At 39.8% G+C, this 13,060-nt stretch overlaps 1 protein-coding gene across 3 annotated transcripts in view; it reads right to left on the bottom strand.

The window, feature by feature from the left end:
* Nucleotides 1–13,060, bottom strand: part of POLR3B (RNA polymerase III subunit B) — a 136,416-nt gene that overhangs the window by 53,175 nt on the left and 70,181 nt on the right. For all 3 annotated transcript variants that reach the window (XM_003907087.5, XM_021922859.2, XM_009181591.3), the window contains 3 exons: nt 9,684–9,758; nt 9,041–9,139; nt 1,913–2,040 (listed from right to left, as the gene is read on the bottom strand). In XM_003907087.5, the coding sequence (XP_003907136.2) occupies nt 1,913–2,040; nt 9,041–9,139; nt 9,684–9,758 (302 nt within the window). The remainder of the gene's footprint in view (nt 1–1,912; nt 2,041–9,040; nt 9,140–9,683; nt 9,759–13,060) is intronic.

The following is a 13,060-nucleotide window of genomic DNA, read 5'->3' as shown; positions in this document are numbered from 1 at the left end:
AACTGTGTGTGGTAACTAACCAAACGTTTCAGATACTCATGGCCACATATAAAGGGTTTTTCTTTTCTTTTCTTTTTTTTTTTGGTGGGAAGCAGAGTTATAAAAATAAAAATATTATTTCTTTCTTTCAAGTCTATTCTTTATTTTTTAAAAAAGCTTCACTACATGGAGATAGCTGCAGCTCTTTCTGTTTCGATCTTCAAACACACTAAAGAGTGGCATTAGCGATGAAGTGATTAGTCTTCCGTTAATTCTGCTGAAGGTTCCACACAAAAGGTGTATTGTTTCAGCTGGGATTCACATCATGAAACAAAATGGTTTGGTAAACCCAATAGAAGTGATAGCCCTTTCATGACACACAGGGTTCAGTACTGTATATTTCAACTTGTTAGCAAGTCAGAAGCACAAGCGGGAAATCAGCCTACACCGCTGCTGAGGGTGAATGGAAAGGCTAAATTGATGAGCTGCTGTTTAGATTTTCCCACTGGGAATGATTCTCAACTGTCCAGGCATTACATCATTCAGGTAAATAGTAGCAGGACAAAATGCTTTTTATTTCTTGGTAGCTAACCAGAGGGCAATATAAAAACTTGAAAAGAAATATATCTACTCTCTATCCATAATGAAGAAATAGGGTTTCTTAATTGCCAAGCTATGGTCAGTTGCAGCTGGTTGTTGGTAACGGAGGAGCTAAATGCATTCCGGTTGTTACCCAAAGGCAATGTAATGCCTCCCTCTCTACATTTTTACAGTTTCTTTATGAAGCCCCTTGCATCATACTTTAAATCAGAGATGGCAATCATACTGGTGTCATGGGCATATACGAAAATAAAATTTATTAAATATACTAGGATTTAAATGATTTTAAAAAACATTTCAAAAAGCTTTATAAGTAAAACTTCTTTTGTGGCGGGTAAGGGGGCACCAGCATTCTCTCTGTATTACCTTTAAGATAAAACTCAAACTCCTCAACATATGGCACTTCCCTTTCACGCCTCTGTACCATGCTACACTAGGCAGCCACACCAAAGAACTGAGACCTCTTATGCCATACTTGCTCACACTTCCATACCTTCAAATATACTCAGTCTTCCAAGACTCAGCTCAGCTCTACCCTTCAGAAACAACCCACTCTTACTTTAAGTGACCTTCCTCCTCTAATTTTCTTAGATTTTGGTTTTCAATTACAGCATTTATTACACTAGATTGGGTTACTGTTTTATTTGTTGGTCTCCTCTACTAGACTCTGAACTCCCTGAGCACAGGACTCTGCCTCATCTCTCTATTTTCAGGCTCCAGCCTCATGTCTAGTCTACAGTTATGCTCAATAAATGTTACAAATGAATAAATAAATATATGAAAGGAAGAAAAAGAGAAAGAGGAAGCAAAATAAACTCAGGAATCAGTGTGACATGAATTGGATAAGTTTTAGGAGATACATTAGCAATTGCAAGGGTATAATGGGTTCGGGGATTGTCAACCAGGCAATTACTAGGTACATTTGAATAGACATCGTACATCTTTATCTGTTTTTTTCTCCCTCTTCCTCCTTAAGCTTGAGTTTTTCTGCCCTTTCTCCCATCTCTCAAGGTTAACAAGTTACATCTTACAGGGCTTTTCTCTTTACATTTATCCCTCTTAATTATGTGACACTAATTATATATTGCTTTGTTTTCTTGAAGGAAACAAGTTTAGAGAGGTTTTCTCCATTTTTGTTTAAGCTTTAGACATGGCAGGGCACCAAGCCTTGCAGAGTTTCATACGTAATTCCCTGGGCTTGGTAACCCTCCGGTGTTCCCAGTGCCTGATTTGTTTAAACATATAATACTGGTGAAGCAGGAATAAAGGTGTAAGATTTTTTCCAAAAGTATTTCCAAGTATTTAGAACCAACTTTCAAGAAGGAAATCTTACCCATGGCTTGTTTCCCCATGGCACACTGGTAAGTGTTTCTCGGTGACTGGTTATGGTGAGGGTATGGGATCAGTCCAGCACACACGCCGAGAAGAGTGAAGGGCTCAATCTCCAAGTGGGTGGTGTCTCTAACAAGTTAAGTAAAAATCACATATCTTAAGCATCAAGTACAAAAATAAATTTCTCTTAAAGGGTATAAAAATATTGTTATTTAGGTCCTCAGGGGATTTATATGTCAATAAAATTTGATGCTAGTAAAACTGGTAAAATAAAAACATACTTAAATAAAATACAACAAAATGTAAGAACTTGTAATTCACACATAAATTACTATATTCAACATATAGAAATACATCAACAATATCCACATGGATGAGTAGCCTGCTTTTCCTCATTCTTCTAACATATATCAATGAGCACATTGTATCACCATTTAAGAGTGGAATATACGTCCTTTAAGAATAGTTACTAGCTGGGCACAGTGGCTCACGCCTGTAATTCCAGCACTTTGAGAGGCCAAGGCAGGTGGATCATGAGGTCAAGAGATCGAGACCATCCTGGCCAACATGGTGAAACCCTGTCTCTACTAAAAATACAAATTAGCTGGGTGTGGTAGCGCGAACCTGTAGCCCCAGCTACTTGGGAGGCTGAGGCAGGAGAATTGCCTGAACCCGGGAGGCGGAGGTTGCAGTGAGCTGAGATCATGCCACTGCACTCCAGCCTGGCGAGACAGCAAGACTCTGTCTAAAAAAAAAAAAGAATAGTTACTATAGGCCGGGCGTAGTGGCTCATGCCTATAATCCCAGCAGTTTGGGAGGCCTAGGCAGGTGGATCACTTGAGGTCAGGAGGTCAAGACCAGCCTGGCCAATACAGTGAAACCCTGTCTCTACTTAAAAAATACAAAACATTAGCCACGCATGGTGGTGGGCACCTGGAATCCCAGCTACTCTGGAGGCTGAGACAGGAGAATTGCTTGAACCCAGGAGATGGAGGTTGCAGTGAGCCAAGATCTTGCCATTGCACTCCAGCCTGGGCAACAGAGCAAGACACTGTCTCAAAAAAAAAAAAAAAAAAAAAAGAATAGTTACTATAGACCCACAGGGACCAATACCATAGCCACTAGACACTAGATAACTGTGGCTACTGAGCACTTGAAATGCCAGGCTAGTGTGACTGAGAAACTGAATTTTTTTATTTTACTTAATTTTAATTACTTTAAAATTTAAAACTCAAATTGAAATTTAAATAACTCAGTTCAGTTACACAAAACCTTTTATCTTGGAACAACTCACATTTATGAATCTTTTAAAAGTATAAATGTTATGAAATGAGATCTAGTATTTCTGATAAAAAATTGGCATCCAAATTGAAATGTGCTGTAAGCGCACACAAGATTTTGAGGACTTATAGTAGGAAAAAAAGTGTAAAGTAGCTCATTAGTTTTATATTAATTACCTGTTGACATGATAATATTTTGGATATACTCACACATAAAACTATTATTTAAAATAATTTTACCAGTTTCTTTTTACCTTTTTAATGTGGCTATTAGAAAGTTTGAGGTTATATAGGTGGCTTGCATTTTATTTTACTGGACAGCTCTGCTATGGGTAGTATTGGACATAAAGTAAGATTTTACCTAGTAGATGTCAGAATCTTGGTTACTTTCACAATATATTTCTGTAGAAAATTCAGTTTTTTGGCCAAATGATGAAGCAACTCAGTTGTGTTAATAGGAAAGAGTACTCAGGTTAATTATAGGTATTTGTGGAAAGTAACAGATGTGTCATCCAGGATCTGTGATCTCTATGGACCTACTATTTTTCCCTCAAGTGCTTGTGAAGTGTAACCTTAAAAATGTCAGCGGTTTACAGCACCTGTGGACCGAAGTGATGTCCAATAAACCAGATCCCAACCCATCAATGGAATGTACCTGGTAAAAGATCTCCCATTTATCCAGTTTTTCATCTATTTTTTTTCCCAAAACACATGTATTAAATTATGTCCCTAGTTTGGTGAGAGAAGGTGCCTTCCATGTAGTTGGTGAAGAGTACTGTTCTCACCTTATGACTTAACAGAAACCCAGTCCTCTCAGACAAGCAGGAAGGGAAAAGACTTCCTTTGTCAAGTAGGAAGGGAAAAGACTTCAGGTTTTGTTTTGTTTTTTTCTTTAAAGAACATCAGCTTATAGCTACAGTTTATAGTCTAGAAGAAAACAGAGTTTCTTTTAAATATACTGCTTTGTTTAAATATTGGCCAAGTTGACATTCTCCATCTAAGTAAAAACTACTTTTTCAGATGTTAAGATTGGATTGAGTTGAAAAATGAAAAGAAACATCTGAAGTTTTTTTCTTTTATGGTGACAACATGCATAAACTCATATGTATCTAATAATTACTAGACATCCAAACACTCTAGATTCTGATTTTACAAAAAAGAAAATCATTCTCTTTAAAAGTATCAGTTTAGAAACTGAACAGGAATTGGGAGATTTCTTTTTTTCTTTTTTTTTGAGACGAAGTTTTGCTCTTGTTGCCCAGGCTGGACTGCAATGGTGCGATCTCGGCTCACCGCAACCTCCGCCTCCCGGGTTCAAGCGATTCTCCCACCTCAGCCTCCCGAGTAGCTGGGATTACAGACATGCGCCACCACATCCAGCTAATTTTGTATTTTTAGTAGAGACGGGGTTTCTCCATGTTGGTCAGGCTGGACTCAAACTCCAAACCTCAGGTGATACACCTGCCTTGGCCTCCCTAAGTGCTGGGATTACAGGTATGAGCCACTGCACTCAGCCGAGATTTCTTATTCACTGCGTACAAAGCACTTAAATTTAGTTAGAATGAAAACTAAGTAACCTGTTGTTTATAACAGTAGAACAATTGGAAACTACCTAAATATTCAACAGTAGGAAACTAGTTAATAAACTAAATACGTGTAGGTAGATAATGTAATAACAAACGGCAATTAAAAAATATATATATTTATATGTATACAGTCACACACCACAAAACATTTTGGTCTACAACAGACTGCATAAATGATGGTGGTTCCAAAAGATTATAATACTGCATTTTTACTATACCCTTTCTTTGTTTAGATATGTTTTGATACACAAATACTTACCATTGTGTTACAACTGCCTACAAAGTTCAGTAGAGTAATATGCTGTACAGGTTTGTAGTCTAGAAGCAACAGGCTTTAGCATATAGTCTATGTGTGTAGTAGGTGATAGTGGGTGACAGACACCATCTAGGTTTGTTTAAGTACACTATGATATTCACAAAATGAAATCACCTGACAACAAACTTCTCAGAATGCATCCCCGTCATTAAGTGACATATGACTGTGTATACAAATATACATGTATATAAATATATATACTAATACGGAAAATGTCCAGAGTATACTGGTTAAGTTTCAAAATCAAGGCACTGGAAATGTTTTCACTGTTTTATACACATACATTGTGTGGAATCATGTGTGTATGTTTATACTAAAAAAAAAATCTAGAATAATACATAAGAAATTATTAGCATTGGTGATTTCTGGAGGGTAGAGTCTGGTGGGATGGGAAAGGAAGGGGATTCATTCTTTGTGCTTCATGCATTTCTACATTTTAAAAAACGTAAGTATGAATTAAATAATACAAAAACTTCTAGATTTTTAAAATGAAATTAATTTGATATATGGAATAGCTTGGTAATTGGGTAATGCTGAGAGTTATATTCATTTACAACAATGAAAAACCAGATGAAAATCCCTGCTTTCATGAAGCTTCTAGTGAGGGGAGATAGACAATACATAGATACATCAGTAAAATACCAATTTTACTCTATGGTAATAGGCACAAGAAGGAAAAAAAAAAGTAGTAAAGAGGAGTAGATAGAGATAAGAGTTTCTATTTTCAACAGAGTGGTCAGAAAAGTCTCAAGAGAAGGAGACACCTGAGTGAAGACCTGGAGGAGGTGAAGCAGTGAGCCATGCAGGTATGTGAGAGAGTGCTCCAGGCAGAGGAAGCAGCCAGTGCAAAGGTGCTAAGGCAGAGGCATGCCTGGAGTATTAGGAGAAGAGGCCAGTGTGGTTGAAACAGGGAGCGGGGAGAGGTAGAAATGGGAGTGGGCAGATTGTGCAGGAACTGGAAGGCCTCTGTAAGGACTTCTGAGGGAGATGGAAAGCCCCTGAGGGATTTGAGAAGAGAACGGACATGCCCCCTCTGCTCTATTAGGAAAAGACTGTATGGGAACAGGTGTCAAAATAGGAGGCTTTTGCAAAAATCCAGGTAAGAAATGGAAATGGCCTGGACTAGGTGATGGATTGAGGTAGTGAAAAATAGTTCAGATTCCAGATATATTTGGAAGGCTCATATGATGAGCTAGGGATTGATGTCGATATAGAGAAAAAGGGTCAGGATGGAAATAGAGGGTTTTGTTGGCTTGAGTAATACAAGGATGGAACTGTCATTTATGGGGCTACTATAAAATAGTTCTATTTTATACTCAGGATATGTATGTATATCTACATATTTTTTGAGTCAGGGTCCCACTCTGTTGTCCAAGCTGCAATGCGGTGGTGTTCCAAGTATAGCTCACTGAAGCCTCAAAGTGGACTCAAGTGATCCTTCCACCTCAGCCTCCCAAGAGCTGGGATCATAGGTGCACACCACAACACTCAGCTAACTTTTTTTTTATTTTTAGTAGAGATGAGGTCTCACTGTGTTGGCCAGGCTGATCTCCAACTCCTGAGCTCAAGCAATCCTCCTGCCTTAGCCTCCCAAAGTGCTGGGATTATAGGTGTGACCCACCACACCTGGCCCTCAGTCAATTTTGAAATGAGGGGTACAAAACAGTACTTTGAGAGATTCACATCTTTAAGGAAGAAAAATTCTGACTAAAAAGCACTATTTACAAAGTGCAAAAAATATATATATTTGCAATATATATATTGGCAACAGGGTCTTGCTCTGTCACCCAGGCTGGAGTGCAGTGGCATGAACATGGCTCACAGAGCCTCCACCTCCTGGACTCATGCAATCCTCCAGCCTCAGCCCCCTGAGTTACTGGGACTACAGGCCTGCACCACCACATCTGGCTAATTTTTAAGTGTTTTGTAGAGACGGGGTCTTGCCATGTTACCCAGACTGGTAAATTGTAATCTTTTAAAAAGTAATATATTTGATTTGGTAGCAGAAAACAGAAAAGTTTTTCTTTTTCCTGTTTTAAGACATAGGTTCTCAGCCAGGCTGGAGTGCAGTGGCACGATCATAGCTCACTGTAACCCATAACTCCTGGGCTCAAGTGATCCTTCCACTCAGCCTCCCGAGTAGCTAGGACTACAGGTGTATGCCACTGCGTCTGGTTAATGTTTTATTTTTTTTATTTTATTTTATTTTTTTTTTGAGGCCGAGTCTCGCTCTGTCACCCAGGCTGGAGTGCAGTGGCCGGATCTCAGCTCACTGCAAGCTCCGCCTCCCGGGTTCCCGCCATTCTCCTGCCTCAGCCTCCCGAGTAGCTGGGACTACAGGCGCCCGCCACCTCGCCCGGCTAGTTTTTTTGTATTTTTTAGTAGAGACGGGGTTTCATTGTGTTAGCCAGGATGGTCTCGATCTCCTGACCTCGTGATCCGCCCGTCTCGGCCTCCCAAAGTGCTGGGATTACAGGCTTGAGCCACCGCGCCCGGCCCAATGTTTTATTTTTATTTAGACATAGGGTCTTGCTATGTTGTCCAGGCTGGTCTCAAACTCTTGGCCTTAGGCGATTCTCCTGCCTCAGCCTCCCAAAGCACTGGGATTACAGGGGTGAGCTGCTACACTGGGTCAGAAAAGTACTTATTCTTGATTGAAGACATAAATAGTTATCAGGTGGTAGTATTAAACTCTCTAGCAATATATCTGCAAGAATTCCAATTTCAGGTAAATGGCACATCAGTCACATGCATCAGACAGCAGGTTATATAGATGTTCTTTAATGTACTCCAAATGGAACACAGACACTTCTAAAAATATTGTTCAAGAAGAAATATTGTGAACATACTATCAATTCAAGTGTATACTACACATAAACTTAGAGATAGTTTTTGAACAGACTATGTAGAGAACTCCTATACTGACAAGAATTCAGATGTCCATGGACAAAATCATCTCTAAAAGAGGTAAGTATATTTTTATACAGCTTAATTCATTAGTTCAATTTTGGCAGTAATCAAGTATTAAAATCAGAGAAACAACTCCTTTTAAAAAATATACATTAAGGCTGGGCATGGTGGCTCACGCCTGTAATCGCAACTACTCAGGACACTGAAGTGGGAGGATCGCTTGAGATCAGGAGTTTTAAGCTTCACTGAGCTATGTTGTACCACTGTACTCCTTCTGGGTGACACAGCAAGACCCTGTCTCAAAAAACAAAACAAAACAAAAAAACCAACTATATATATATATATATATATATATATATATATATATATATATATATAGTTATCTATCTATGTATATGGATATATCTCTCTGTGTATGTATGCATGTGTGTGTGTGTATATATATAAACTGTCACATGAATAGGAAGGATAATGAAATATAAAGATGACTTGTTAGCTGCTTTGTAATACTCTTCACTGGGATAAATGATGGGTTATACTCTGCTATAAAATTGTATATTTCTATATGGTACACACAGAAATATACAATATACTTATATACCACGAAATACTAAGCAGCCATAAAAAGGAACGAGATCATGTCCTTTGCAGTTATGTGGATGAAGCTGGAAGCCATCCTCAGCAAACTAACACAGGAACAGAAAACCAAACACCACATGTTCTCACTCATAGGTGGAAGCTGAACAAGGAGAACACAGGGACACAGGGAGGGGAACAATACACAGCGGGGGCCTGTTAGGGGGTTGGGGGAGGGAGAGCATCAAGATAAATAGCTAATGCATGCTGGGCTTAAAACCTAGGTGATAGGTTGATAGGTACAGCAAACCACTATGGCCTACATTTACCTATGTAACAAACTTGCATGTTCAAAAAAAAAAAAAAAAAAAGATTGTATATTTCTAACAGTTCCTGTCAAAAGAAGTTAGTTTCTATACTCAGAACAGGTTTTAATTACGGTTGCTATGGATTCTACTTACTTATTAATTGTGTGTTCGTACAGTGCAATGTTACAATCATTTTCTTCATTCACATCTAAATATTCAACCAGACTCTCATGTAAGAAATCTTCAAAATTCCTGGGAAAATATTGGTGAAAGAGACATCATTAAAAAGCATTTTCTGCAGTATTTTATATAACAACAGGAGATACTGGCTTTCATTTAGGCCCAAAGCACCTTTCTCTCCCAGAGGATATCATTACATTGAGATACCTGAAACATGTTATTCTCAGCTCACACAGTAACCACAAATTGCTGAAATAAAAACAGCAAAGTGTCTGTCTGTAACTCTTGTCAACCTAGTCCCCACTTCTTAAAAAAAAAATTCTGACCTTAGAAACCTCATAATGAGACCCACAGTGTCTACACTGACACATGATGTAAGTCCCTTTCTTACCAGAAACACTTGTGTACTAACTGACTTCAAGACTATGTAAGCCTCATGATCTAAATTGATGAATATTTTACAATGTCCAAGCAAGCTCACATGGAGCAAAATAGGTTTTTAACAGGCTGGTAATTTGATGGAAAGAAATTAAAACACTAAAATGAAAATACACTTTTCTTAAATCATGTATGTGGGTATTAAGGAGATTGGTAAGTTTTACTTTTGGCTACTTACCTGTACCCTTGGGCCAGCTCTTCCATATGTTTATTTGTGACTGCTGGCTTCTGTTTCTTGACAATTATATAGGGTCTAGAACGGAAACAGCAAAACCAAATTAATAGTAGTTCCAGGGAAAAATTACACAGGCAAATTAGTTTACCAAAGTGAGATGAAGGAAGATGTAAATACGACCAAACCTATTCCTGGATTGCTGAGTACACCAGGTATTTTTTGTATGCAAGAGCATGGTGTAGGGGCCTATGTTCTCTCTCACATATACACACATACATACCCAAGCCCATGTGCACATGTGAGTATGTGTACACATAGTCATGCACACACACAGTGCTTCCTGCAAGTATCTTAGGAAACATTTGGTTTTGAACGAAAAGGCAACACAAAAATGATACTCAAAGTCTGAAAAGGAAACAAAACCTTTAATGTCATATTTTTAAGAACGGTGTAACGTATCAATCTAAAAACATCCCCTGATTTCACATTGGAAATATTTTGTATACTACTCACAGAGTTAACAGTCAAAGAATCACTGTCACCTAGGGTAATAAGTGGCATTGCGTTATGAGGTTCTGAGGAATATCCAGATGTTTAGAGTAGTTTGATTTAGTCTAAACGTCACTGAGCTAGGTTAGCAAGATACTTAAAGCTACAAGTGACCAAAAAGAGTGGCTAAAAGTTGGCAGAGAATAAAGCTTTCTTACTTTGTGGTTTTCAGCAACGTAATGGGTGGAAGGTGGAGAAGGCATTCTGGCAGATTAACCTGTAACTGTCAGTGGGGACTTGCCTCGGAGGGCTTTGCCACCATGAGGAAACCCCGACACAAAGGATGGCATGCGGCACTGAAACGTCAAGGGCTGTTGCTATTTGGATAAGCAGCTCTTACAGAGAGGAGCAAGTAACCACCAGACACTTGTATGCTCTACCCTAAAGTCCAAATAACTATTTGAGGACTAATGAGCACTTTTAAACAGTTAAGAAGAGGAGCTGCACAATTACAAAAGCGGAACACAAGTTGTTGAAAAATGAACTGGGTGAGCTTTTCATGGAAATCCACAGTACCTCGAAATTCTGGCTCCTTCTTGGTAGGGAAGCAGAGCCCGCTAATGCCTCATTTGAGCGCTGCAGTGGATTCAGGTTAAGCCTCAGATGAGACGACAGAAACCGGCGGAGGAGAGGGAGGGGATCACATTTAGCTGCCTCAGTTATCCTTACGTTAACTCAACACATTCTACTATTTTTTCCTGCTAGATCTGTCATGCCATTATAAAGTTGCTTCTATAAAAGAGTTTTCTTTTTTTTTTTTTTTTTTGAGAGGGAGTTGCTCTGCCACCCAGGCTGGACTGCAGTGGCCGGATCTCAGCTCACTGCAAGCTCCGCCTCCTGAGTTTACGCCATTCTCCTGCCTCAGCCTCCCGAGTAGCTGGGACTACAGGCACCCGCCACCTCACCTGGCTAGTTTTTTGTATTTTTTAGTAGAGACGGGGTTTCACCGTGTTAGCCAGGATGGTCTCGATCTCCTGACCTCGTGATCCGCCCGTCTCGGCCTCCCAAAGTGCTGGGATTACAGGCTTGAGCCACCGCGCCCGGCCCGTTTTCTTTTTGAATGTATATTATGTTGGATGTAATGAAATCCTAAAAAAGAGTAACCTAGAAATTGTCACTGTTATTCCTGCCCTTAACTGGACCATGCTATTAATAGTTATAAATAAGCACCTAATGTGTGCCTGGCACTCTACAGAGCACTTACCACACCTTATATCAACTACTTCTCAAGACAATCTTAGGCAGGCATTATTGTTTCCATTTTATAGCCAGTGAAACCAAGGCTGAGAGACTGAAGTAGTACACTCAGAGTCACACAACTCAGTAAGTGGGAAGTCAGGATTCAAACACAGGTATATCATCAGCTAACCATTCTTTGGTTGCAAAGAAGAGAAACCAATTCTGGCTAATTTAAGCAAAAATGAAGTTTACTGGAGGCATTAAGAATTTACCGGTGCTGGGTGCAATGGATCACACCTGTAATCCCAGCACTTTGGGAGGCTGACGTTGGTGGATCACTTGAGGCCAGGAGTTCGAGACCAGCCTGGCCAACACAGTGAAACCCCATCTCTACTAATAACACAAAAAATTAGCCAGAGGCGGTGGTGTGTGCCTGTAATCCCAGCTACTCGGGGGGGCAGGGGTGGGAGGGGAGCTGAGGCATAAGAATTGCTTGAACCTTGAAGGTGGAGGTTGCAGTGAGACAATATTGTACCACTGCACTCCAGCCTGGGTGACAAACTGAGACTCTGTCTCAAAAAAAATTAAAATAAAAAAGTTAATGGAAGGATAAGAATCAACAAAAAAGCTGAAATGCTCAGCCTCAGAAAGAAAAGGAACTAGAGCAATTCCAAGGATCCAGAAAATGAGGTGTTAACAGGCAGTCTCTTGCATGCAGCACTGGGAGAATGAATCAGGTCCAACCACTTCCCTCCCTTGATTTATTTTACCTGGGATTCAAATTCTCTGATGAGGGGGTATGACTGGCCTCATTTGGGTCATATGCCCAACCCCTGGCTGAAGAGAAGAGGGCACTGGACTGACCATCCCAAGAAGCCTGCCAATGGGGAGGGGCAGTCCTCAAAGGAAAATGAGGTAGTATCATATGAAGGAGGAATGGATGCTGGACAGTCACTCTCCCAGCTCTGACAGACTTCCAGCTACTGCTAGCTCACTGCCTCGTGCTTCTACTCTACCCGAGGTATACACAGAATAACTACGGTAATGCTAGAAAAGGCTTGTGAAACAAGGCAATGTCCTCAGCTGATGTCTCTGCATATCCCCTCAAACCAGACACTATGTCACATTCATCTTTGTACCTCCAGCTCCTAGATAGTACCTGTGCACAATAGGCCCTTAATAAATACTTACTGAATGAATAAAAGGAACCTACTTTTCCATTGGGTCTAGTGTTATTTTATTTCTTCATGTCTCCATGTTTTCATTCTTGCCTTGTTTCAGCCTTTCTCCTCCCCACCTACCTCCAAGTTAACACAATCCTACTCATCCTTTAAAGCTCAGTTTGTAGCAACAGACTATAGTGGGCAAAATCATGCATCAAACGAATCCTAAGGACTTTGAAATAAAAAACAGACTCCACCACTCTTTAGTTTTCAATAAGTTACTCAGCCTCACTAAACCTCAGTTTCCTCATTTGTTAAACGACAAGAATAATCCAACCTCATGGGGTTGAATGGAGTTAAAGCCTTATACATATAGTGCCTCCATTAAAATGACAAATAGTGGCTAGCATTAACTACTAGCACAGATGATTGTTATTAGTCATTTTTTCTGCCTTTCCTGGCAGACTGAGCTCTCTGAGGGCAGACTCT

This window comes from Papio anubis, chromosome 9 (genome assembly GCF_008728515.1).
Source record: "Papio anubis isolate 15944 chromosome 9, Panubis1.0, whole genome shotgun sequence".
NCBI lineage: Eukaryota > Metazoa > Chordata > Mammalia > Primates > Cercopithecidae > Papio > Papio anubis.
The sequence above is the reverse complement of the archived record's forward strand: the minus strand, read 5'-3'. Positions and strand labels throughout refer to the sequence as shown.